This window comes from Leptonychotes weddellii, chromosome 11 (genome assembly GCF_054177405.1).
Source record: "Leptonychotes weddellii isolate Sample4059 chromosome 11, ASM5417740v2, whole genome shotgun sequence".
Classification (NCBI taxonomy): domain Eukaryota; kingdom Metazoa; phylum Chordata; class Mammalia; order Carnivora; family Phocidae; genus Leptonychotes; species Leptonychotes weddellii.
In genome coordinates this window covers 7348909-7373442 of record NC_138379.1, presented here as the reverse complement: position 1 = coordinate 7373442, position 24534 = coordinate 7348909, and the positions used below count along the sequence as shown (strand labels likewise).

Sequence of the window (24534 nt, the reverse complement as noted above, 5' to 3'; positions counted from 1 at the left end):
GGCTCCCTGGGAGCCTGACTCGGGGCTCGATCCCAGGATTCTGGGATCATGACCTGAGCCAAAGGCAGACACTTAACTGACTGATCCACCGAGGCACCCCAATTTCTTGTTACTTTTTTTTTTTTTTAAGATTTTATTTATTTGAGAGAGAGTGAGAGCGAGCATGAGCAGGGGGAGAGGGAGAAGCAGACTCCCCGCTGAGCAGGCTGCCCCATGCAGGGCTCGATCTCCGGGATCATGACCTGAGCCGAAGGCAGACACCTAACCAACTGAGCCACCCAGGCGCCCCTTCTGTTACTTTTTTAGCCCACCCAGTAAACAGTCCACATTTATAAGGAGATGGTTCAGAGACATGATTGTGCCATTGACCCGGTGAGGTTAGTCGGGGGCTTCTTAGAAGTATGCAGTTGAGGGGCGCCTGGATGGCTCAGTCATTTAAGCGTCTGACTCTTGATTTCGGCTCAGGTCGTGATCTTGGGGTCGTGAGATCTAGCCCTGTGTTGGGCTCTGCCCTCAGTGTGGAGTCGGCTTGAGAGTCTCTCTACCTCTGCCCCTCCCCTTGCACGTGCATGCGTGCGTGCTCTTTCTAAAATAAATACAAATTTTTAAAAACGTTTAAGAAAAAAAAATAAGTATGCAGGTGGATGGGGCACCTGGCTGGTTTAGTTGGTAGAGCAGGTGACTTTTGATCTCAGGGTCATGAGTTCAAGCCCCACACTGGGCATGGAGCCTACTTAAAATTAAAAAAAAAAAAAAGTATGCAGGTGGATCAAGTGGCCTCCGTCTTTTGGGTCAGGTGACCTATAGGCCAGTATTAGTATTAGGCTAGTAGAGTCTCTTCCAACCTTGTGAAATGACGCTGACTTAACTCTCTTGGGCCTCCTTACTAGAACCTCCCTACATGTGATTTCAGAGCTGAGGCAGATGGAGAGGCTGTCTGGGGGCTGCTCCTGGGCTGGGAGCTAAGCCCCCCAGTGTGGGTCTGCACACTGTCTCACTTCAGGGAAGAGCCTGTGACCGCCATGCGTGTGTTTGTGCTACTCTTCTCTTTCCCTCCACAGCTTGGAGACCCTCTAGAGGCTTTCCCAGTGTTCAAGAAATACGATCGAAATGGGTAAGTGTTTAGCACTCCTAACTGTTGAGTGTCTGAAGGAATTCACCTTCCCAGAGTATGCTTCCTCCAACCCAAATTTTCTCATTCTTTGTTAGGAAAAAGGAGAAGCTATGGCGAGTGTCTTGTTGATATAAAAGCCCCTGGTTAGGGTGACAGAAGAATCCATAAATGAACAAAGATTGCCTGATCTTAGACTGATGTTTCTTTAGGATTTGATATTCTCTCTGGCTGAAGAATCGTAGAGCTGAAATGAACTTGAAAAATCATCTAGGCTGACTTCCTCCTCATATGCAGGGGGGACCCAAGACTCAGAGAAGCTGAATAAGATTTCTGAGCCACGGAGTTTCTCCCTGGCTCCTGAGGGGGCTTTTAATTCCCAATCTAGGGCTCTTTCCCGGAGTGTATGGTGTAATTGTTAAAAGCCACTTACTGGCTGTATGACCCTGGGCCCTGGACTTAACCTCTTTGTGCCTCCATTTTCTAATCAGCAATGGGTCTAATAATAAATGGTTTCATCAGGAGGATTAGGTGGAAAGTGCTCGTGCCTGGAGCTTATCAAAACCTAGGTCAGTGTTAGCTGTAATTACTACTGTTATTGTTACTAATCCAGTTTACTGCTGTAGGATCTGGGTTAAAGCCCCCTTCCCCTTTCTGTCCTTTTGGTTTATAGAATAGGAAGCATCATCAGTCTTACCAGAGCTACTTTGGCTTAGGGAAGAACGGGTTATGGTTTTAGAGAATCACAGCTATGGGTTTCAATCAGAACTGTACCTCTGATTAACTGTATTCAAACAAGCTACACTCCTTAAGCTTCATTTTTTGGTTTGTTAAATGGAGTGATGATGCCAAACTTGGAAGGTCATTTTAAGGAGGAAAGAGCATTATATCCAGTTCTGTAAGTAGCAGCTGGTATGAGTATTTTAGTGAACAAGATGGATAGATGTAAATATATGAATTATGAAACGAACACTTTAGTAGGTGACACTGTATCTGCTTTTCGTAGCTTTGTCTGAATTGCATAGTATCACGTTAACTTATCCTTCAGACGTAGTCCCGTTCCTCCAGTAGCCTTGCCATTCAGTGTCTGGGAAGTCCTCTGACACAGTTTAGGGATCCCTTCCTGTGATGTCTTCTAATGTTCCATATTCCACGCCCCTGTTGACTTTCAGAAATACTGGGACAGTCCTGAAGCAGGCATTGCCAGCTGACTCTAGGCTCCTTTGGTGCCTGGAATTTTGTGTGATTTGTGTGGCTGTGATCCTGCTTTCATGTACTTAAAGAACTCAAATAAAAAGAGAGAGAGAGCGAGAACTCAGATTAGTGGAGAATCCATACCTCCAGACCGACCTTTGGAAAATAGACGGCTGAGCCAGATGGAAGGCCGTATCGGGGCGTTTCTGACTATGACATGGTCAGTGCTTACAGAGAAAGGAAGACTCTTCAGAGCCAAGAAGTTCCGAATGTTTAAGGCTGAGCGCACTTGCAGCTCATATGGCAGACCAGACAGCAGAGGTGACAGTCATTTCCAAGGGGGACGTCCTCTGAGGGGTCATGTCAAAGGGCCATTGGAAGGTCCTGACCTGGGACCTCTCTAAGGACTTCGTGTCACTGACTTCGGTCCTGTCAGAATGCAGCACTGCCCGGAGATTGGCCAAGGAGCTGAACTGTGATTTACTAACGTTTCCCTCAGAAGTAAATAGATTATGATACCTTAATGTCTACAGCATGTGTTAGTGTAGGAAAACAGTGTGGGGTTGGACCCTGCCCCACCCTGTTTGGTCAGCCAAGAGGACCCACTGTGTCCTCAAAGGAAGTTGCAGGCAGGACCCCTCAGGGGGGTTATGAACCATGGTCTTCTCAAAGAGCCTGAGGTGACCCAGCCACTTTTGAGCTGCTGGTGAGGAGTCCGTTCAGAGACTAACTGCCTAAGGGCAGGAACTAGAGGAACCGAGAAGAGTCTAGTGTTTATAGCAAAGTGCAGAAGAGAGGCTGGGGAAAGCAAAGAGGTAGCGGAGGGGGATGGAAGTGTACAAAGTGCCGAGGCTGATAAGGGCCTTGCAGGGCAGGCAGGAAATGGGACTGTGGTCAGGGTGGTGGCCCGGCGATGACAGTTGTTAATCTCGGCCCAGAAGGCTTTGTTTGTTCAGCAGCACCTTCTGTAGTCATGTCCTGGAAGGCAGGGTGCAGGCTCGGCTTTTCTCTGTGGATGAACTGAGACCAGGCCCGCTGTACCACGAGGCCATCAGGGCCGCAGGCTGCCCTCGGGCCTGCGCCGGCTCCAGACGCCGCCTTTCCCTCTTCTTCAGGTTAAACGTCTCCATCGAGTGTAAGCGAGTGTCTGGACTGGAGCCAGCCACTGTGGCTTGGGCCTTCGACCTGACCAAAACCAACATGCAGACCATGTAAGCACACCCCGATGGGAGGGGAGCCTCACTCCTCCACTTCTGGGCTGCCCCGCCCTGACTCCCCCGACATTTCCCAGGTATGAGCAAAGCGAATGGGGCTGGAAGGACCGAGAGAAACGCGAGGAAATGACGGATGACCGAGCCTGGTACCTCATTGCTTGGGAAAGCAGTTCGGTTCCTGTTGCCTTTTCTCACTTCCGGTTTGACGTGGAGTGCGGGGATGAAGTCCTGTACTGGTAGGAGCCCCAGCGTGGGGTAGGCCGTGGGGAGGACACACCGGCGCTGCTCTAGGCACTCAGCCGGGTGGCAGAGTCCACTGTGCCGCTGTGGGTCTGTGGGCTGCCAGGGCCCCAGGCTCCTCTGATGGGCCCTGCCTCCCCGTGCTCACTTCGCTGCTTTCTTCATCCAGCTATGAAGTGCAGTTGGAAAGCAAGGTGCGGCGGAAAGGCCTGGGGAAGTTCCTCATACAGATCCTGCAGCTCATGGCCAATAGGTAAGGGCGTGTGTTGTTCCATCTGAGCCACCCACTGTTCTTTGAGCCTCCGTGGACAAGGCTCATAGGAATGTTTTGGAAGAAAGACATCTAGAGGGGCGCCTGGGTGGCTCAGTCGTTAAGCGTCTGCCTTCAGCTCAGGTCATGATGCCAGGGTCCTGGGATCGACTCCCGCATGGGGCTCCCCGCTCAGCGGGAAGCCTGCTTCTCCTTCTCCCACTCCCCCTGCTTGTGTTCCTGCTCTTGCTGTGTCTCTCTCTGTCAAATAAATAAATAAAATCTTTAAAAAAAAAAAAAAAGGCATCTAGAATCCTCTCAGTAAAGATACTCCCCGCCTTGCTGTGACTCCAGATTTTGTACGTGTGGCTCAATGCAGTAAGTGCTTCTGAGCCCTTGTTGTGCCTGAATAGTGGGGTGCAGAGAGGAGGTGGAGAAGTGGTCAGTCGGGTGGGGGCCCGATGCCCGTGCAGTCCGGTCAGCCCCGTAACGGAAGCATGGCGTGCTGTGGGTGCCCAGCATGGAGGCTAGAGTTGGGGCTCAGAGGAGCACTTCTCGGGAGCAAATGGGAGACAGCAGGCAGAGACACGAAAGAAGAGGCATGAGTTAGTGTCTGTTTCTCTTTCTGGAAGGTGTTCTCTCTGCTTTCTTTTCAGCACACAGATGAAGAAAGTTATGTTAACTGTATTTAAGCACAATCATGGCGCCTACCAGTTCTTCAGAGAAGCGCTGCAGTAAGGAGCTGGACCCTGGTGTGGGGCCCTCTGGGGGGTAGGGGGTGCCTGCCCCAGGGCCTTTTTCCTGGTCCTGGCGCTCCTTCATCCTGAAGGCTGAGCTCCCGGTCCGGTGGTCCGTGGGAGTAACCTGGGGATTGGTGAGATGGCGTGGGCATGCCCTCTGGCTGCGCCCTCACTCCTAGGGCTCTCATGAGTGTGGCGGGTGGAAAAGTTCCCGGGCTAGGAAGGAAGGCAGTCAGCTACCTGCAGCCAAGCCTTTCTTCTTGCTTTCCTTGCAGATTTGAAATCGATGACTCTTCCCCCAGCATGTCTGGTTGCTGTGGAGAGGACTGCTCCTACGAGATCCTGAGCCGGAGGACCAAGTTTGGGGACAGCCAGCACTCCCATACGGGCGGGCACTGTGGCGGCTGCTGCCACTGAGCTCCCAAGCTAGAATGCTCTCTCCAAGGCCTGTCCTCTCCCTGGGCTCATGCTGCTGGCCAAGTGCCCTCAGAGCTGTGGCCTCCTCAGCCCTGCACATGCCAGGCTGCAGCCTGAGGGCACAGAACCCTGGGGTGGAGTGGTCCGAGCTGCCCGTCCTCCGCTCCCCTAGAAGAACAGAGTGCCCTGAAGGAGCAGAAAGGAGAGGGTGCTGGGGGAAGAGCTGACGGAGGCCGGGCATGACGTGGACCCTCTCACAGCGGCTGCCTTCTCGCTCGGCCCTTGTGCCCTTGAGCATGAGGTTCCCCAGCTTCTCTGCAGATGGATTCCTGACAAGCCCCCCCTCCCCCTGCCACACACACACACTTGGACAAATGGGGAGTTTTATGCCCACCTTTATAAAAGTCCCGGAGCCCTGGGTCAGGGTCTGGCTGGTCCCCAACGAGGAACGGACTGAGTGCAAGATCTGAACGTAGCTATAGGCTTCGCAGAGAGTCCTGTTTTGGAGCTGAATGCTCTGATGGAGACTGTGGGGAGGTCCTTTGTGCCACAACACTGGGAAGCAAGGGAGCTCTTTCTAGCTGTGCTTTTATGGACCCACAGTTAGTGTGGAGGCATCCCAGGGGACCGGCCCGATAGGAGGAAGGCTCCATCCCTCTCTGCCTCGCTGTTGATAAGAGGATGAGAGGACCCGGAACAAGGTGTGGATGGGGGCGGGGGGGCATCCCCCGGGAAGAGAGTTGGCTTCTCTGGGTTTTCGGACTTTGCTGCATTCCAGATGAACCTCTTGATCTGGCAGCGACTCGAGCTCTCCCTTCATAGAAACAAGCCAGAGGTCCTGCCAGTTCCTCTCCATCGCCTCCCCACCACTTGTCCTCCCCCGGCTCACCTCACAGCTCACCTCACCCGATACCTCTATTCTTACTCTCAAGGGGGGAGGATTACATTAGGGAGCCCCCCATCTTCCCCCAGAAGGACCCCTCGTTCCTGGCCTCTTCAGTGCTATTGCCTCTCATATCTTGGTGCTGATCGCTCTCTGAAGGTGGCGCTGCCCTCCCTTTGCAGAGAGCCCCCAGCCAGCAGCAGGCACCACTGCCTGCACTCCCCAGCCTTGCCCCTTGCTGCCTCAGTGAGGCCTGGTGCCACTGCCCTGGTTGGCAGCTCAGGCTGCAGCAGGAATGCCTCTCGGTGGCCAGAACCGCTGCTCTGCTCTCTCTCTCTCCAGCGTCACCCTGTGGCAGCGGACTGGAGCAGGGCCGGCGGCCTTCCTCTTCTCTCACAGGGTAGAGAGGCTGTAGGTCAGAGCTTACACTTGCCCTGATCTCTGGGCTTGCACCCCTTCCAGGGAAGAAAATGACCAAATCCTTATCCAGGAAAAAGCACCTGCCGCCTCCCCTTGGACATCCGTGAGCTCTGCTTTAGGGAGTGTCGTAGAGGTTCTAGCCTTTGCGGAGTTGCTCTCTTGGAGGTCTGTTCTGAACTCAGAGTCCGCTCAGCCCCCACCCTCTGCCCTGACTCAGGTGGTCTGTGCTGGCGGGTCTCCCCAGAGCTGATCTCGCTTCCCCACTTTCCTGCTCCTGCAAGGGGGGGGGGGGGAGCTGTGCACACGGCCTCCTCCACCCAGCCCCGCCCTCAGAGTGCTCTGTGTTGCTCTTGACCCCGCCGCAGGCAGCGGATGTGGCCCTCCCTTGGGGGAGGGCCTTGCTGCTTTACACTGGAATAAGCCCATCTCTGTCCCTACCTTCCGGCTACCAGGGCATTCTATGTGGGGGGAGGGGCGGGGAGAATTTTAAATTGCTGGGAGGAGAGCGTTGGCGGGCCCCTTCCGAGAATCATGGAATGACAGAAGCATGTTTAGGAATTCTTTTCTCTGATTCCTGTCTGTCGATGCAGAACAGATATTTATTGTCTTAGATCATGGATTTCTGATACCTCCTACTCAAGGGGATCAAAAGGAACCCCACTGTAAATTCCTCATAAGGTGAGTTCAGTGTATGTTGTCTCTCTCCACTCGTTGGACACCTGCCACTGAGCCCATTGGTAGATGGGGTGCTTGGTACCTGCTCCTGCAGTCTCTGCTGGCCGTTTCCCACAGGGTGGCTCAGGGCGCCAGCGCTGGGGCAGGAGACCAGCGGCTCCCTCCGCTGTGGTGTTGAGCCCGTTCACTTCTCAAACATCAGTCTTTCTCCACTTCCCCAGGTCTTGGTTTTGAGAAACAGAGCAGGCTTTTTGTTCCCCGGCTTTTTTGTGTGTTTTGTTTGGGGCATGTTAAAATATTTTTTAAGATTTTTTTTTTTTTTTAAGTTGTATCCACTCTATTTCAGGTTATTTTTTGTTGATGTCAAATGTGTATATGACATGTGTATGGTTCTTTTTAACCCTTTCTGGTTTTTTTAAGAGGAAACTGAAGATAAACTTCTTGATATTTTTTTTTTCTTTAGCAACTTGTTATCACTGGAATCAAAGGGAAAAGTGATCTCTTTTTGCATTGGTTGTATTTGTATGTCACAAATAAAAGACACTTTGTTCAGCTGCTGGGATCGTGTCCTAATGCTGGGGTGCCATGGGCAGTGTGGTCTCGGGACACCTTCACACTCTCCTAGCGTTGGGCCTGGGCTGAAACCCTGGGAGGCAGGAAGCTGTGAGGCCCCACCCCCCTTGCTGTGAAAGAAGCCTTGGCCTGAGGAAACTTCAGGGTGTCTAGGGCGAACAGCCAGAGGGGGGAGACCTGAGACAGAGTGCGTGTGTTTGTGCCACTTGCCACTGGCCCTGGGTAGAGGTAAAAGGTCTTGCAAGGGATGCCTGCTTTGCATCTTAGACAGTCCCAAGCCAGGCATTGTGACATTTGACATCGTTGGCTAAACGTAAATTCCAGTGCACTTGTGTGGGCGTTGAATAGATTGAGAGTGTCGGTGTTTCTTTCCCCTCTTTTACTTTATCGGGTTACTCAGAATATTCTTTGTCTTAAAAAGATTCCAAAGCCCTCTTCCATCCACTCATAAAAGACAAAGGCTCAAAGGAAGGGTAACTCATGTCAGGCCTGACAGGACAGGAAAGTTACGGGCTGGGAGAGGCTCGGCCCCTGGCATGTGACAGATGGAGCTATGCAGCTTCTCCCAGGCACGACTCCTGCCAGTCCCTGGCCCAGGGTGAGCTGGGAGGAGAGGCAGGAATAGGCTAGGAGCTGGGGTTCAGAAGCACTTCCTGTGGACACTGGAGGGGGCAGCCTCGCTGTGCTTCTGCTTGGCGATCCTATCTGCTGGGAGGTGGAGAGGGAGGAGGCTAGGAGGAGCCCCAAGCCACAGGGAGTATTTGTGCTCCGGCAGGGCAATGATCTGGGGAAGGGGGAGCAGGGTTAATAGCTGTCCAGTGGGTGTCAGGATGCATGAGACAAAGAATCCCCAGGTGATGGGATGACACCTGGGGATGGTTTGTGCTGTTGCCTTATCTTGGGGGCACGAATAAAGGCATCACAATCCTTGCGAAGGGAGAGAGCATTTCCCTGGGCTAATCATACAACAGATTTCCCATGTGACAAAATTCTGCCCCACCCCCCAAGTTCTTTGTTCCTTGCAGGCTGTTTTAATCCCAGGCAGGAATTCCTTGGAATGACCGTCCCCTTGGGACGCCTGGGTGGCGCAGTCAGTTGGGCATCTGCCTTTTGCTCGGGTCATGGTCCCGGGGTCCTGAGATGGAGCCCCCACATCTCCCTGCGCAGGGAGCCCGCTTCTCCCTCTCCCTCTGCCTGCTGCTCTCCCTGCTTGTGCTCTGTCTCTCTCTCAAATAAATAAATAAATATCTTAAAAAAAAAAAGGAATGACCATCCCCTTGTCCCAGGGCAAATGGCGAGTTGGAAGGGTATGGGGCCCTTCCTTGGTCCCTGCTGCCTGGGGTCTGGGCCCACCTTCTTGAGGGGCCCGGACCCCTCTTTGGTCCTCCAGTGGCTGCCTCCAGCCCTCCCTGCAGCTGTAACGGAAGCTTCTTCACTCAAGTGGCGCTTGCTGACATGCCTCCGTGAGCAGAAGGAGCAATAGGCACCATTCCCGCATGACAAGCCTTCCGTTTCAGTCAGAGCGTGAGCTGGTTTGAAAGGGACTGTGTTTTGCCAGTGGAAGCAAGCAGGTCGCCCCGCGATTTCCGCTACCAGGTTTTGAAGGTGGTCAGGTGGTGGGTTCAACAACCTTGATCTCCATGGTGCCCAGGACTGTGATTTTCCGCATCCAACCTGCAATGCCCAGGTACATCGTGGCACCCGGGCAGGATGTTGTCGGCACACGGGGCTCTGTGGATGTCAGCGTCACACTTGGTGATGGAGTTCTAGGTCGCCTCGTGGATCCAGGCACCTGTCGGTCTCAAGGCCCCGTCTTCCCTCTCAGGGCTTGGCCGAGAGAAACAAAGCTGGCCGGTCCTCTCGCCAACCTGAGGGGCTCCTTCTGTCCCATGCAGGGGGCTGTTGAGAGAAATGGGGACTGGAGTTGAGAAGGCCAAGATGGAGGCGTGGCCGTCCTGCGGGGACACAGACTTGCCCACAAAGGAGGCCTGGAGGAGGGCGTTGGGAGGGCAGCAGTGCCTGTGGCCTGTAGGGATGACTTGTCCATCAGGCAGCTTCATCGCTCTTCTCCAGAGAGGAGGACTGGTCCTCACAGTAGGGCTCCCTACCTCGGCTTTTCCTGGATGTCCCGTGCGGTCTCCCCGTCACTGGACAGGGAAGAAGGGGTGATGGGTTCAGGGAGAGGCAGGTTTGTGCCAGAGCTCGGCCGGATGCCCTGGCTTCAGAGCCCGCAGCCCGCTTCGTCCCCTCGCACTGCGGCCCTGCGCATCCCGACCGCCGGGCCAGGGCGGAGAGCAGCTCCTGAGCGAGCCGCCCCGCTGCGCATGCGCGCTCCTGGCTTTGCGTTTCCTGGAGGTGCGCGTGTGGAAGTGGACGAGGGGAGCCTGTAAACCCACACTGTGGCACTGGGAGCCCCTGCTGTGAGATCTTCACTGTAGGAAGGTGAACATTTGCTATGGGCCGGCAGCGGGAGGGCTGCCCATGCTGGCGCTGAGGTCAGACCACACTGCCCTGTGCTCAGTGTAGAGCAACCCAAGGTGAGAGGGTTGGGGCCCTGAAGCAAAGCAGCCAGGCTGAGAAGGGCCTGGAGCCTCCGAAGGGCTGGGGCGCCATAGCCAGGAGCCAAGGAGAGGTAGCAAAGCCTGAGCTGGTGGCGGCTGTCCTGGGGGATTGGGTCCAGCCGTCCTCCACAATGGCCTGTTCGCTCCAGGGCCCTGGAACAATGGAAGGAGGCCCCGCGTCGCTGTGTGGTCTTGCCCCGGTAGGTACAGGAGTAGAGAGTTGCTCAGAGTAGGCCTGGGGGCTGGCCTCATCCACCCCTCCCCTTCCACCAGTTGTGACAAGTAGCCATGCTACTTCTTCAGCAGGATCCTCATGAGCTGGTGGGGCGGTGGCCAGCCAGGTGTGGGCGCTGGATGGTGAGGGGCAGAGTATAGCCCCCACAGAGGGGCTCATAGTGAGTGCCGCCGTCCCTGGAGTCCAGTCTGATGCCCGGGGAATGGATTGAGAGGGGGATGAAAGAGGTGGCCCGCACGCCTGGGGCAGCCTGTGTCTGAATGGTGGGTCCAGGGAGTGGGAAGGGACAGGGAAAGTGGCTGGAGGGGTGTGGGGGTCCAGGGATGGGGCTGTCAGGTGCATGGCCTTAGGGCCCTCTGGGGGCCTGGCTGAGAGATGGGGTGTTGAGAACAATGAACAAGAATGGGGGACTCGCCCTGGGCCACAGGATGCAGAAGAGGTCAGGGATCTCGTGGCTGAGAGAGGAACTCAGGTTGGGAGTTGGGGGTCCAGGCTGGGGGTCTCAGCAGGGTAGGGGTGAGGCTGGGGGCTCTGGTACGCTGGTCCTCACTGGTACAACCAGAGGCAGATGGCAGCTGCACCCTGGCTTGGGTGGTCACGTACCTGGCAGGAACGTTCAAGGTCTCTGCCAAGACCTGGGTCATCTTTTCCCTCTTGGCCTTGGGGTTGACTGGGGCCTCCACGAGCAGCATGGGATGCTCCTTTTGGCCCAGGCCCACCAGCACACCCTGGGGAGACGGGGCGGGGAGGCCTTGGGTGTGCTTCGGGGGTGGTCCAGCCTAGCAGCTCCACCCCTCCTGTGGTCTCAGCGTACCCCTCTGTATCGTGGAGCGGGGGGGCAGGCTTGCGGACCTGATGGCCTGGCCCTGCGGAGAGTCTTGTGGGCTGTCGGCTGTGGGGTGCAGGCAGCCCCCGCCACGCCAGCGCCCGCTGGGCTTCACCAAGCCTGAGCGGCTGTAGCACACAGCATACGAGCGCCGCGATATTATCCTTGTCACACATGGCTGCGGGCTGCGGGCCGGAAGGGGTTAACCGCCGCTTGGCTCCTGGAGCGGGGGAGGGGTGGTGGCGGCTGAAACCTTGCAACCAGCTGCCACCCCCTGGGGGTGCGGGGCTGGACAGCTGCATTCCACTGGGGAGAGCAGCACCCCTGCCTCCGCACCCCCTTGTTGCTCTACACCTCCCTCCCCCCCCCCAAGCTGTGTCTGCCCCCCCTCCCCCGCCAGCGTCTGGCGCCTGCTGACAGCTGTGTCCCAGGAAGAGCCAGATGCCCGCCTGGGACTCTGCCTACACCTGCCCCAGGGACTCCCTGCTCTGCCTGGACCAGTGCCAGCTTAGGTTTCCCAAGGCAGCCTTTGCCTTCCGGTGAGGCTAGCCCCTCCTGCCTCTTTCTCCTGCTGGACTTTGCAGGAAAGTCCCCATTTTGCAGAGGGGGAACCCCTAAGGCCCAGGTAGGGAAAGAGCCTTTCTCTAGGTAACCCAGCAAATTAGTTTCGGATCTACACCCCCTTCTTGAACCCTCCTGCTTTGGAGGTTGGACCCTTCCTAAGACTCTACTAGGGCCTGGGCTGCCACCCCCGCCCCAGGGAGACAGTACGTCCAGGCCTCTGGAGAGGCCACAGCTGCCCTCAGTGAGAACCCTGGGGTGGGCTCCTTCACCGTAGCCCTCGCCTCTGCCAGCCTCTGGGTTCAGTGCGCAACACCCACTCCACATGCCAGGAGGAGAGTCTAGGCCAGGTTCTTATCAGCTCCGAGATAGGGTTAGGTGCTCAGGGAGGTGGTGAACTCCAGAAGGTGTGTGTGTTGGGGGAGGGGGGATCTGAGGGAGTTACACCGTATGGCACCACAGCCTAGGGTGCAGCCTCCTCCCCAAGCCTCACAAGCTCCATATTTGGACAGAGCAGCTGTTGGGCTGGCACCTTTAATAGGGTGCCAGGCTTGACGTGGGGGATCCCCAGTGTTTCTCTTGCCCATGTATGGCCAGTGGGGCCGGGGGCCAGCTCTGAGAAGGGACACCTGGTATCTTCTCAGCCCATATATGACCATCAGGACCGTGGGGGCCTGGATTGTGAAGCTGGTCTCGGGAGTAGGGACCAGTGCCCCCATCCACCCCCGAGGCTTGGGATTATTCCTACTGCCCCATTCAGGGAGAGGGGAGTGGGGGCAACAGTCTGGGCCCTGGGATCAGAACTAGGACCCGGATTGGGACCTCCAGGCCTCACCCCCAAAGAGAGAGAGAGAGAGAGACTTCCAACAATCTGAATGTGTGTGTGTGTGTGTGTGTGTGTGTGTGTGTATCCTCCCAGGCTTTTATCTAGGTGTATCTACCTCTCTAGATATTTCTTCTCTGTTTTACAAAAACGAGATTATATCACACATTTGTTTTTCTTGCTTTCTTCTTATCTGTTTTGAACTTTTTATTTTATTATTATTATTTTTTAAAGATTTTATTTATTTGTCTGACAGAGAGAGAGACACAGCTAGAGAGGGAACACAAGCAGGGGGAGTGGGAGAGGGAGAAGCAGCCTTCCCGCGGAGCAGGGAGCCCCATGCGGGGCTCAATCCCAGGACCCCGGGATCATGATCTGAGCCAAAGGCAGACGCTTAACGACTGAGCCACCCAGGCGCCCCTGTTTTGAACTTTTTAAACTGAAGTGTAGCAGACATACAGAAATTTGCCTAAGTCATGAATAGACAGCCACTCGTGATGGTCTTATCAGAGTAAAGATGATTTTGTCACCAGCACCCAGAAGCCCCAGCAGGCCTCTCGGGTCCTCTGCCCTCCCTCCTCCCCACAGGGTTCCCACTACCTGACATCTGTTCCCCTCCCCAGTGGCTTTGAACAGGACCACACAGTCTGTGTGACTCCAGAGCTGCTGCTTCTGCTCCACATTATGTCTGTGGGAGCCAACCATGCTCTGTCTGTGGCTGCAGGTTGCTCGGAGTTTTGCAATGCCTGATTTGGGGGAGGGGTCCCTGGGGGGCTGGGGCCAAAGCAGACATGTTGGTATGAATCCGAAAGGCAGACCTAGGTGCAAACCCTGCCCTGGGATTTGTAGACTCGGTTGTAGTACTTAAGCCCCACCTGCCTCTTCCCTGCTCTGGGAGAAGCCGGATCACTCTGGAACAGAGCACAGAGGGACTGGCTCCACAAACCTCTGCTCCTTTGCCTCCAGCCAGTGGTCAAGAAGGTGAACGTGTGGTTCCCCAGGGAGTAACCCAGGGAACCACAGAAAGGCCCGTCCTAAAGTATCTTTGGGCCTCTTGGCTGGCTGTGCTCTAATCTGGGCATTATTACTTTGTCCATGGGACAAAGGCTTGACAAAGCCAGTAGGGCAGGAGGGAGGTCCCTGCCCCTCCTACTCTCAGTGGCAGACAGTCACTAGTGTCTGATGCCCCTAGGCTGTGCCTCTTGGGATGGAGGTGGGGGGGGAAGTTTAGAAGCATCTGTCCTGGGCTGTTTGCCAAGGCCTGGGGCAGGGTGAGGGAAAGGGGCCTGGGAGCTGGGGGGTGGGGCTGGGCTGAGACTGCTGGACTAACAATTGTCACATGAAGGGGTGGAGGAGGTGGGGAGGAGTGGAGAAGGGTCCCAGGTAGCTCAGGGCCTGGGAGCCCATCCCTCCAGTTCAGGCACAGTCTGCCCTTTGGGGCACTCTGGGTCCGTTGCTACCTTTCTGTGAGCCCCCCCACTCCCCATGGGGCTGAGGTTTTTCCTCTACAGCTCCTGTTTTCCCAGCCTCTTCGATGCAGGCAGATGGGTCCAAAGACCCAGGGCGGGGGTCCCACATAACCAGCCAAGAGGGTCTTTGGCTTCACACAGGAGAGAAATCAAACATGAGCCAGAGAAATTGGAAACAGTTTATTGAATAGTGTAAGTGACAGGTAGAGACTAGCAGATGGAGTGTCTGGGAGATTTGGAAAGGAAAGGAGAATAAGTCCCAGCATTGCTGGGGGTAGGGATTTATATTGGAAAGGGGTCTAGGGATTTGTATTGGAAAGGGGTCTAGGGTACGTATTCCTTCAGGAATCCAGGGTACGGTCCGATCAAAGACTAGTGTCAAGCAAACAATAGGTGTTATTCCAATAACTTACTAAAGATAGGGGTATTGGGGCACCTGGGTGGCTCAGTTGTTAAGTGTCTGCCTTCGGCTCAGGTCATGATCTCAGGGTCCTGGGATTGAGCCCCACATCGGGCTCCCTGCTCGGTGGGAAGGCTGCCTCTCCCTCTCCCACTCCCCCTGCTTGTGTTCCCTCTCTCTCTGTCAAATAAATAAATAAAATCTTAAAAAAAAAAAAAAAGATAGGGGTATTGATGCCAGTGTCAGCCAAGGTTTGTTGGAAGCTAATGGCCTGGAACGTGTTTGGGATCTGGCTCTTAGGTGTTACCAGGTGTTTTGGACCTAGGACAAAACTCAGAAGATGATTAACTTTCTTGCTTCCCCTTGAAGTGGGAACATAGCTTCTTTGGCTTATTCAGAAATGGGGCCTAGAAGAAGAAAAAAACAGCAGAGACAGAGCCATTCTATTTTTTTTTTTTAATATATATATTTTAAGTAGGGGCGCCTGGGTGGCTGAGTCGTTAAGCGTCTGCCTTCGGCTCAGGTCATGATCCCAGGGTCCTGGGATCCAGCCCCGCATCAGGCTCCCTGCTCAGTGGGAAGCCTGCTTCTCCTCCCACTCCTCCTGCTTGTGTTCCTGCTCGTGCTGTGTCTCTGTCAGATAAATGAATAAAATCTTAAAAATATATATATATTTTAAGTAAACTCTACACCCAACGTGGGGCTTGAACTCACAAACCTGATATCAAGAGTTTCATACTCTTCTGACTGAGCCAGCCAGGCACCCAAGACAGAGCTGTTCTAAAATGAAGTCCCTTGGGGCGCCTGGGTGGCTCAGTTAGTTGGGTATCTGCCTTCGGCTCAGGTCGTGGTCTCAGGGTTCTGGGATCAAGCCCCCAGTTGGGCTCCCTGCTCAGCGGAAAGTCTGCTTCTCCCTCTCCCTTTGCGCACCCCCCACCCTACTCATGCTCTCTCTGTCTCTCTCCTCTTAATTTTTTTTTAAAGATTTTATTTATTTGACAGAGAGAGAGATCGTGAGAGAGGGAACACAAGCAATAAAGAAATAAAATTTAAAAAATAAAATAAAGTCCCTTGCAAAAAATTAAATTAATTAATTAATTAATTAAAAAATAAAATGGAGGCCCTTCAGTTTCCCTACCTCATCTTGCCATCTCACCCCACCCCACCCCCACCCTCTGCCACAGTCTTTGATGCTATTGACCACGATGTCCAAACTGGAACTTCTGGAAACTCACTATGCAGTAGCTTATGGGACAGTTAAAAGCATGAGTTTTAGAGCAGATAGACCTGCCCTGGAATCCTGGCTAGGCAGCCTTGTAGCTGCGTTACCTTGAGCAGATCATCCAGCTCTCTAAGCTCATTTCCTCATTTGTAAAAAAAAAAAAAAAAAAATTGAAATGATAGCAATTGCCTCACGACATTGTTGTGAAGATGGAATGAGATTGTTGCAGGTAAGACCTGGCTCAGTGGCTGGCCCCTCACCCCCTTTCCATTTGAATACTGTTCAGTCTCCTGCAATTCCTAAATGTTTTCAGAGTGATGTGTGCCAGGCTCTTTGGGGACAGTGGTGAACCAGACACATGCTCTGCCCTTGTGGCCCCCAGTCTAGGGATGGAGACTGACCCTGTGGGTGGTGCTAAACAGGGGCTGCTGGGCACAAAGATGGCACAGGCTGCCTGATGTGTGTCACCCCGCCACTTCCTATCACATCATAGCACTCTGGATAGCTTCTCATTAAGTGCTTGTTTATTGTCCGTCTCTCCCCTCTGGAATGTCAGTTCTGTGATAAAGAAGTCCTTGTCCACCTTGTCTGGAACAGTTCCTGGCATATTAAATATTTGTCGGATAAAGTAGACTGTATCAGTAAGCAGAGGCCTGGAAGTAGGAGTCGATGTGAAAGAGGAAGGCGAGGTAAGTGAAAGTGTTCTAGGTAGAACATAAGATACAAAGAAGCAAAAGGCTAGGGGGTGGGGAGGATCAAAGAGCAAGGAGGAAGGTGTGCAGTAGGTAGAGATGAGGCTGGAGATTGACATCCAGGAATTGGGATTTTGTCTAGTAAGCAGTGGGGAGCCACTGGAGGTTTTTTAAGTAGATGTATGACTTGGTTTATGTTTAAAAAAGAAGGGAAGGGGGCGCCTGGGTGGCTCAGTCGTTAAGCGTCTGCCTTTGGCTCAGGTCATGATCCCAGGGTCCTGGGATCGAGCCCCGCGTCGGGCTCCCTGCTCCGCGGGAAGCCTGTTTCTCCCTCTCCCTCTCCCCCTGCTTGTGATCCTGCTCTCACTGTGTTTCTCTCTGTCAAATAAATAAAATCAAAAAAAAAAAAAAGAAGGGAAGAAGGGAGGGAGCCAGGAAGGAAAGAAGAAAGGAAGGGGATGAGAGGCTGGCTGCCACTGCATGGAGACTGGAATTGGAAAGGGTAACATTAATGAGAGTTCAGTTACAAGGTTAGTGTCAGGCGTGCCGGCCAGAAATAACGGAGACCTGGCGGAGAAGGAGGATTTCTGAATAGAGAGATTTAAGAATATGAATGGAGGGAGGAGTCAGGAATGTCGCCTCGTTTCTGGCTTGTGATTGGATGTCACTCAAGAAGATTGGCGGCATTGGAGGCGGGGCATAACCGAAAGGACCGCCCTCCCATACCCCACCCATCGGGGGGATGAGATGGCGTCGATTGGCTCTTTCGAGGAACGCGCCAAAAATTGACAGGGGCGGGCGGGAGGTGTGTCCTTGCGTCATTTCCGGGAGACTTCCGGGCCGCCCTTTCCGGGCCTTCCCGGCGCCGGAATTTCCGGCCGGCACTGCCATTTTGACTTCCCGACCTTGGGCTATTGTTGGCAACTGTCGTCATTCCGTGTGGTCATGTCTTTGTCGACGGCGCAGCTGCTCAGGGGCCTGGCAGGTCTCACCCGGAGGCTCCCGGTGCAGCGTGCCCAGATCCATTCCAAGCCTCCGCGGGAGGAGCTCGGGACCATGGTGAGGAGTGGGGCGGGAAGGGCACGGGATACGCAACGCCCCAGTCTGGGGTCCTGCGGCGAGTTCGGGGCTGGCCGGTCTGGCGCGCTGGACCTCGGCGGCACTGAGAGTGCCCTGCACCTCGCGGCCCGCAGCCTAGCGGGGGGCGGCAGTGCTGGCTTGGGAGTGTCAGGAGGGCGCGAACGAAAGGGACAGTGCCCGGGCAGCAGTCGGGGCTCAGTCAACCCCAGGCTCTCGGGTCAGATCCTGCCAGTCACATTCCTGTCGCTTATACTCTGTGCAGCCTCGAGCCCTTAGCTCTCTCTAAGCCTGTTTACTCACTGGTTCACTGGGGGTGCCTGACGCCTGTCAGCGACGATAATGGTTGTTACCGCTGTTAATTATTAGGGAAGGTGGGTCTTGGTAATTTCCAGAAATGTGGGAGAGTTTAACCCTTAATGACTTTCACCTGTTTGGCGCTTTGTATGCATTTGCCTCCGCGGCAGAACTCGGCCTGTCTTGAGAATCCAGGTCAGCGGGCCCCAGTTAGGATCAGAGCCTGAAGAGCGCTGTGATTGCGGAAATGGTAGTGATCCTAATTGTAGCTGGCATCTGTTGAGTGCCTACTGCGTCCTGGGCACTACCAAGACTGCTGCGCTGGTCCCTGGGACCCTGAGGACAAAGGGCCATCATCTCTAGTTCGTGGTTAAGGGATCCGAAATTTAGGAGCACTGTATTCACTTGTCAAAAGTCAAACCTTCAGGAGCAAAGAATTTGAACTCAAGTCTAACTCCCAAGTTGTGCTGTGTTCTTAACTGCTGTCGGGAATATGGAGGTGGCTGTGAAAAGTCTCTTATCCCTAGCCTCAGAGGTTGAACAGGAGTCCTGGAAAGGAGATGGGAAGAGAGGGGTTCTTTTGGTTTTTTTGTTTGTTTAAATTTTATTTTTAAGTAATCTCTACACCCAGTGTGGGGCTTGAACTCACAACCCTGAGCTCAAGAGCTGCATGCTCCACCAACTGAGCCAGCCAGGCGCCCCGAAGAGAGTTTTTAAGGCAAAGAAGGGGAGGTGCATTTTACCTTATCAGCCTGTGCAAGGTTCCTGGATCCCAAGAGACCAAACAGGTTTAAATCATTGTTTCTGTCCCTTCGCTTTTGGATTTCTCTGGATCCTAACCCAGGCTGGTCCCCACGCCCCCCATCTGACCCTTTACCTCAAGGCCTAGAGTGGGCCTTGGATCTGCTGTGTTCCTCCTCTGGAGCCTGAATCCTGACTCCCTGAAAGAGGTTTTCTGCTGCCTGGGAAGACTGCTCAGGCTACGGGGAGCCTGGCGGAATCCTTATTCTGCGGGTTCCTTCTTTCTTGTGCTCTGTAGGATGTTGCCGTTGGGCTCACCTCCTGCTTCCTGTGTTTCCTCCTGCCATCGGGCTGGGTCCTGTCGCATCTGGAGAGCTACAAGAAGCGGGAGTGAAGGGGGCTGTCCTGTCCCTCACCCTGTGACCTGACCACCCCTGGCCTCTCCTGATCATGTCTGCTGCATCCCTGGCTGGTCTTCCCGGGAATCATGTCCTTCAATTACAGTGACCTCTTCTGCAGTCATGACCTCTCCATTTCTCCATGGTGACATCCTGGGACCACATATATTGGTTTATAAGGCCCTACTCTGTAGGGCCCTCCTTGTAACAATAAAGTCTATTTAAACCTTGCTTCAGAAACTCATCGTGTCTTTGGCCTGGGCTCCTGCCTCCATACTTCAGCTGAGGATGGTGTTGGGCGGGGGTGGGGAGAAGAGGACCTGGCCAGCCGCGTGTCCCTGCTGGCTGGCTGTCCTGTGGTAGGTCATGCACGCTCAGCTGTTCTTGCTGTGTGGTGCTTCCTTTGCATGCTTTCCTGTGTTTGAATGTTTTCTGGCTTCTGCGGAAAACAAATCCTGTTGTCACTGGGCAGCCTCTCGCTCATCCCATCTAGCTCCCTTGGTTGTGCCAAGCTCAGGGCTGTGCTGTGCGTATGTCTGTGTGTCTATCTTTCTCACTGGGGCCAGCTCTGCAGCTGGAAGCCCCCTCTGTGGGGCCAGCCTCCCTTTTGCTCCTCGGTTGTGAGCTCCAGCCATTTCTCAGGAGCTTCTTGTCCTTCCTAGATGGAGGCACTTCATCATATCTTGCTTTGTCATGTCAGCCCCAGGGCCCCTTTTAGTACTGTATCCGCAAATGCCCAAGGACTGACTGGCTTCCTTGTTCTCCCTGCCTGCTTCCCTGTCTCCTCCCTTTCTTGGCTTGGGGCGTTTGCTGCTCCTCCATTCCCAAGGCCCTTCCTCAGCGATGCTGGGGTGGCTGTGGCTTTCTCCCTGGCGGGGAGGAGGCACGGGAAGCGCTCCACACCGAGCTGGAATAATGACTGCATGTGTCTGGGAAGAATGCTCAGACCTGTCGGCCCCACCTTTGGAGGAGGTCGCAGCTCCGCTGGGGTGGTACGGGCGATTTCTGAACAGATAGAGGTTCAGTGTCCCCTGTGGAGCTGAGGTAGGGTGTGGCTGGCTTTAGGCCTGGGGTGTTAACACATCCCCCAACCCCTCTTTTACAGGGCTTGTATTTCCTGGCTTTTGGTAACAGAAGCTGAAGGTGGATCCTGCCCTCCCTCCCTTGGTCTGGTCTTTCCTGGCCTTTTCGTGTGGTGTCTACTGATGCTTATGAGCCCGAGTATTGCTCGTGGGACCCAGTATCCAACTCCTGCCCATGGCTGCCTCCCTGAGGGGTAGGGAGTTGGTTGTCTTCCTCCTAAAAGGCTTTCCTTCCACACAAACCAGCCTTTGTGTCTGGGCCTAGAGTGCCCGGAGGTTGTGCAGGTTGGGCCACTGGCCAGGGGAGGGGGACAGTCCATGTAGGATCTAAAGAGCCAGGCTGGGTTAGCTGAGCAAGGGGCATCCACCAGTCACCTGCAGGTACCTCAAGAGCCCTTGTCTGCGGGGGAAGGACCTCATGGCGCTATCCTCCCAAACAACGGGGGCTTCTGTCTCGCGCCTCACTCTGGGCGGCTTTTCTCTTCACACTTTCTGAGCAGAGGGCTCCAAGCTACCTGGCTCTTGGTTGGCTCAGGTTTCCTGTGGACACAGAGGCGGCCACGGAGCTGCCATGGAACAAGATTGTGACACCAGTAGAACGTTTCTATGGTAACTCCACTGCCCCGCCAACGCTTCTTATTGGGTGTCCCCCATTTTTGTGCCCCTGGAACCCAGAGGGACAACTCCAGCCCAAAGCTGTGCATCTTGAGCCCCTGCTCAGGTTGGTGGGAAGCCAGGGGTCAGGGGCAAGTCCTTCAGGGGCCTGGTCTGAGAAAGTCCTCAGTGAGCCCATCAGCAACTCTGGCTCTTGCTCTCCCTCAACTTGCTGGGTCCTGCAGCATATGTGGGCCTGGACGAGAGAGTGTCAGGTGCAAATCACCTGTCACGCTTAAGCCCCATCCTCCCCTTGGTCCTCAGTGTGGCCATTAGGTCTGACATCTGGTCATCTTTCAGTGTCCCTCTCTCATTCCTAACCAAATTGGGGCCCTGGGTCCATTCCCTGCAGAGAAAACAAGGCTCCTTGTACTCCCAAATAGTATTTAATCAGTCGGTGTTGTGGATGTCTGCTAGATCCCAAGTCTGAAGGTGCAGGTATCTGCCCAGGAGTGCCCACTGGGCTGGGGGAGGCTGCAGTCATGGTAGATGCTAGAATGTCAAGAAAAGTGTACTGAGAGGAGGCCTGGGTTTGAGGCCTAGCTTGGCCATTTCTTATAGGATCTTGAGCAAGTCATCTAGCCTCTCTGAGCCTCAGTTTTCATGATTGTAAAGTAACAGAGATGTGGCAGGCAGAATAATGCCCCCTCAAAGATGTCCATGTCCTCATCCTTGGACTTGACAGGTATAATTCGTGATAAGCATGTTGAAATGGGAGGTGATCCAGTAGGCCCAATGTAATCACAGGAGTCCTTAAGTTGGACAAGAAGGGCAGATGATGAATAATATCTTGGAGATGCCCTCTGAGAAGGACTCTGCCCATGGTTGTTGGCTTTGAAGATAGTGAAAGTGGGTCATGAGTGAAGAGATGCAGTGGCCTCTGGAAGCTGGGGACAGCTCTCGGTTTACAGCCAGCAAGAACATGGGGACCTCAGTCCTACAGCTGCAGGGGACTGGATCTACCAACAACCTGCAGGTTCTCAGAGCTTCCCGAAGGGAACACAGCCTGCAGATACCTTGATTTTAGTCCGGTGAAACCCATACCAGGACCCTGACCTCAAGAACTGTAAGATTATACATTCATGGTTTTTTTTGTTTTTTTTTTTAAGATTTTATTTATTTTTCAACAGAGAGAGAGACAGCGAGAGAGGGAACACAAGCAGGGAGAGTGGGAGAGGGAGAAGCAGGCTTCCCCCTGAGCAGGGAGCCCGATGCGGGGCTCGATCCCAGGACCCTGGGATCATGACCTGAGCCAAAGGCAGACGCTTAATGACTGAGCCACCCAGGTGCCCTACATTCATGTTGTTTTAAGCCACGAGATTGGTGGTGATTTGTTACGGCAGCAACAAGGAACTCATGCATCCTTCTCCCAGGGCTCTGAGGCTCTCAGGGGAGGGGCCGGCTCCGGTGGACTGGATCCTCAGCAGACCGAGGTGAACTGGAATGTGAGGCATTTACAGGAGGACAGCACCCCAGTGAGGAGTTAGGGTATTGTGGGTCTGGGTGGAGGGCGGTGGGGGGCTTTCCCTTCGCCGTCTCCACCCCTCCTCTGCTTGCACCCCTCCTTCTGCCTTAGGTGGGCTGGATCCTGCAGGCGAGTATCAACCCAGCCAGCCGCTTCAAACTACAGGCCCTGCTCAGCCTCACCAGCCTGGCCTCTGCACCAACAAAGCCTCTCTAGATCATGACTTTGGAGCAGGCTGCCTGTGGACCATCGTGGGTTCCTTGGCAAGAGCTTTGGAGGTTCACATGGGGGCTGGCTGGCATGCCCCAGCTCTTCCTGCCTGGGCAGAGGCCTGACTCCCAAGCCTGCCCCAGGAAGGACTGCCAAGCCCTCATCTTTGGCCCACCTTGAAGGCTTTCTTCTGCAAAGCTCTCTCCTATAGCCTCTGTGCTGTTCGTAAACTCTCTCTGGGGCTGAGCTTTTAGTCTGAGTCCTGGTATGAAGCCTCTTCTCCCTCCACGTGGCAGAATCCTTCAGACCTGGAAGTGGTGTGCCCCCGCGGGGCTGTGAGGCGGCATCTGTCGTGTCAGTGGAAAATAAAGTCCTCTGCTGCTTGTCACCTTTGACTGTATTCAACAGCAGTCGGAACCCAAGCGCCAGCACTGCCTGTTTCACCGCAAGACTCGCAGTCGGGGCCAGCGGCGCCGCACCATTTCTGGGGTGCAGGTTGGGAGATAGATGCCTGGAGCTCTGCCAGTGACCCCTGGCGAATGTGTGGGGTTTTAGATGCTTCAGGATAGAGAATCAAAACCCTAAAATGGTAAAAGTAATAGAAGCGATAGAATGAGGGTAAGAGAACAGTTATTAGCTGCCAAATAAATGAGCATACAGAAGATCAGGGCAAAAGTTGGCCATCCTGGGCTGGATTAAGAGCCAAAGCCTCCCTCTGGCCATTTCCTTCCCTTTTTTTAAAAAAAATTTTAAAGTTTTGGCTTTTTTTTTAAGATTTTATTTTTGAGAAAGAGAGAACATGAGCAGGGGGGGGGGCAGAGGCAGAGGGAGAAGCAGACTCCCCACTGAGTAGGGAGCCCAGTGCGGGGCTCGATCCCAGGACCCTGGGATCATGACCTGAGCCGAAGGCAGCTGCTTAACGACTGAGCCACCCAGGCGCCCCAAGATTTTATTTTTAAGTAATCTCTACACCCAACATGGGGTTCAAACCTTCTACTCCGAGATCAAGAATCGTTCCCTCCACCAACTGAGCCAGCCAGTTGCCCCTCCTTCCCATTCTGCCTAAGAGGGGTAGGGCTGGGGAACAGGTAGGAGAGAGGACCCTTGTTTACAGGTCCTTTTGTACATTGAAGGGACAGGTCTGTTTTGTTTTTTTTTTCCTTGAGATTTTATCCATTCATTTGTCAGAGAAAAAGCACAAGCAAGGGGAGCCCCAGAGAGAAAAGCAGGCTCCCTGCTGAGCAGGGAGCTCCATGTGGGACTAGATCCCAGGACCCCGGGATCACGACTTGAGCCAAAGGTAGATGCCCAACTGACTGAGCCACTGAGGTCTGTTTCTTAAGTCCAAGACCCCGGGGAGGGAGGTATTTACTTGGTGTTGGCAGCCTGACTGTGGTCCAGCACTGGGTCACAACTGGGATTCCTCCTCACTGGTCAGAGCGGCTGTTTTCCTGCCCTGACCGTTAGTCCCAACCCCAGCTTCCCTGTGTCCCTGTCTGCCCCATGGACTCCCTAGTCCAAGTATGGGGGAGTAGAGGTGGAGTGGTCTTATAGCAGTTTTCAAGATTTTTTTTTTTTTTAAAGATTATATCCATTTATTTGACAGAGAGAGACACAGCCAGAGAGGGAACACAAGCAGGGGGAGTGGGAGAGGGAGAAGCAGGCTTCCCGCGGAGCAGGGAGCCCAATTGGGGCCTCGATCCCAGGACCCTGGGATCATGACCTGAGCCGAAGGCAGAAGCTTAACGACTGAGCCACCCAGGCGCCCCAGTTTTCAAGATTTTGAAAAGCCAAGTAGAAATCATATTGCTGTCATCAACTATATTAGCTCTCTGTTTGGGAATACCAGTTCTACTGACTGAAGATACTGGCAGTTACAGATTTCGGTGTTAAAATTAGGAGAAGAGGGCGCCTGGGTGGCTCAGTTGGTTAAGCGACTGCCTTCGGCTCAGGTCATGATCCTGGAGTCCCTGGATCGAGTCCCGCATCGGGCTCCCTGCTCGGCGGGGAGTCTGCTTCTCCCTCTCCCACTCCCCGTTTGTGTTCCCTCTCTCGCTGTGTCTTTCTCTGTCAAATAAATAAATAAAATCTTTAAAAAAAAAAA

At 54.1% G+C, this 24534-nt stretch overlaps 3 protein-coding genes across 3 annotated transcripts in view; 2 read left to right on the top strand and 1 right to left on the bottom strand.

Annotated features, from left to right (window-relative positions):
* NAA40 (N-alpha-acetyltransferase 40, NatD catalytic subunit) overlaps positions 1-7696 on the top strand; it is a 14280-nt gene extending 6584 nt beyond the window's left edge. Inside the window, exons 3-8 of the mRNA XM_031016949.2 lie at positions 1062-1114; positions 3421-3516; positions 3597-3755; positions 3929-4012; positions 4666-4743; positions 5025-7696. Coding sequence (XP_030872809.1) covers positions 1062-1114; positions 3421-3516; positions 3597-3755; positions 3929-4012; positions 4666-4743; positions 5025-5166 — 612 coding nt within the window. The 3' untranslated portion in view covers positions 5167-7696. The remainder of the gene's footprint in view (positions 1-1061; positions 1115-3420; positions 3517-3596; positions 3756-3928; positions 4013-4665; positions 4744-5024) is intronic.
* The window catches only part of MACROD1 (mono-ADP ribosylhydrolase 1), a 194813-nt gene that overhangs the window by 18432 nt on the left and 151847 nt on the right, over positions 1-24534 (bottom strand). The gene's annotated exons all lie outside the window — the stretch shown is intronic.
* Positions 17374-19250, top strand: COX8A (cytochrome c oxidase subunit 8A). The gene is made up of 2 exons (XM_006746224.3): positions 17374-17565; positions 18920-19250. Exons 1-2 carry the CDS (start codon positions 17452-17454, stop codon positions 19013-19015), a joined length of 210 nt encoding a protein of 69 aa, XP_006746287.1. The 5' UTR covers positions 17374-17451; the 3' UTR covers positions 19016-19250.

What these genes read in the sequence shown, in the direction of transcription:
- COX8A (XM_006746224.3), top strand. Translation starts at nt 17,452, where the DNA reads ATGTCTTTGTCGACGGCGCAGCTGCTCAGGGGCCTGGCAGGTCTCACC. An exon ending in GGGAGGAGCTCGGGACCATG is followed by an intron (nt 17,566 to 18,919) that starts GTGAGGAGTGGG and finishes TGTGCTCTGTAG; the next exon opens with GATGTTGCCGTTGGGCTCAC.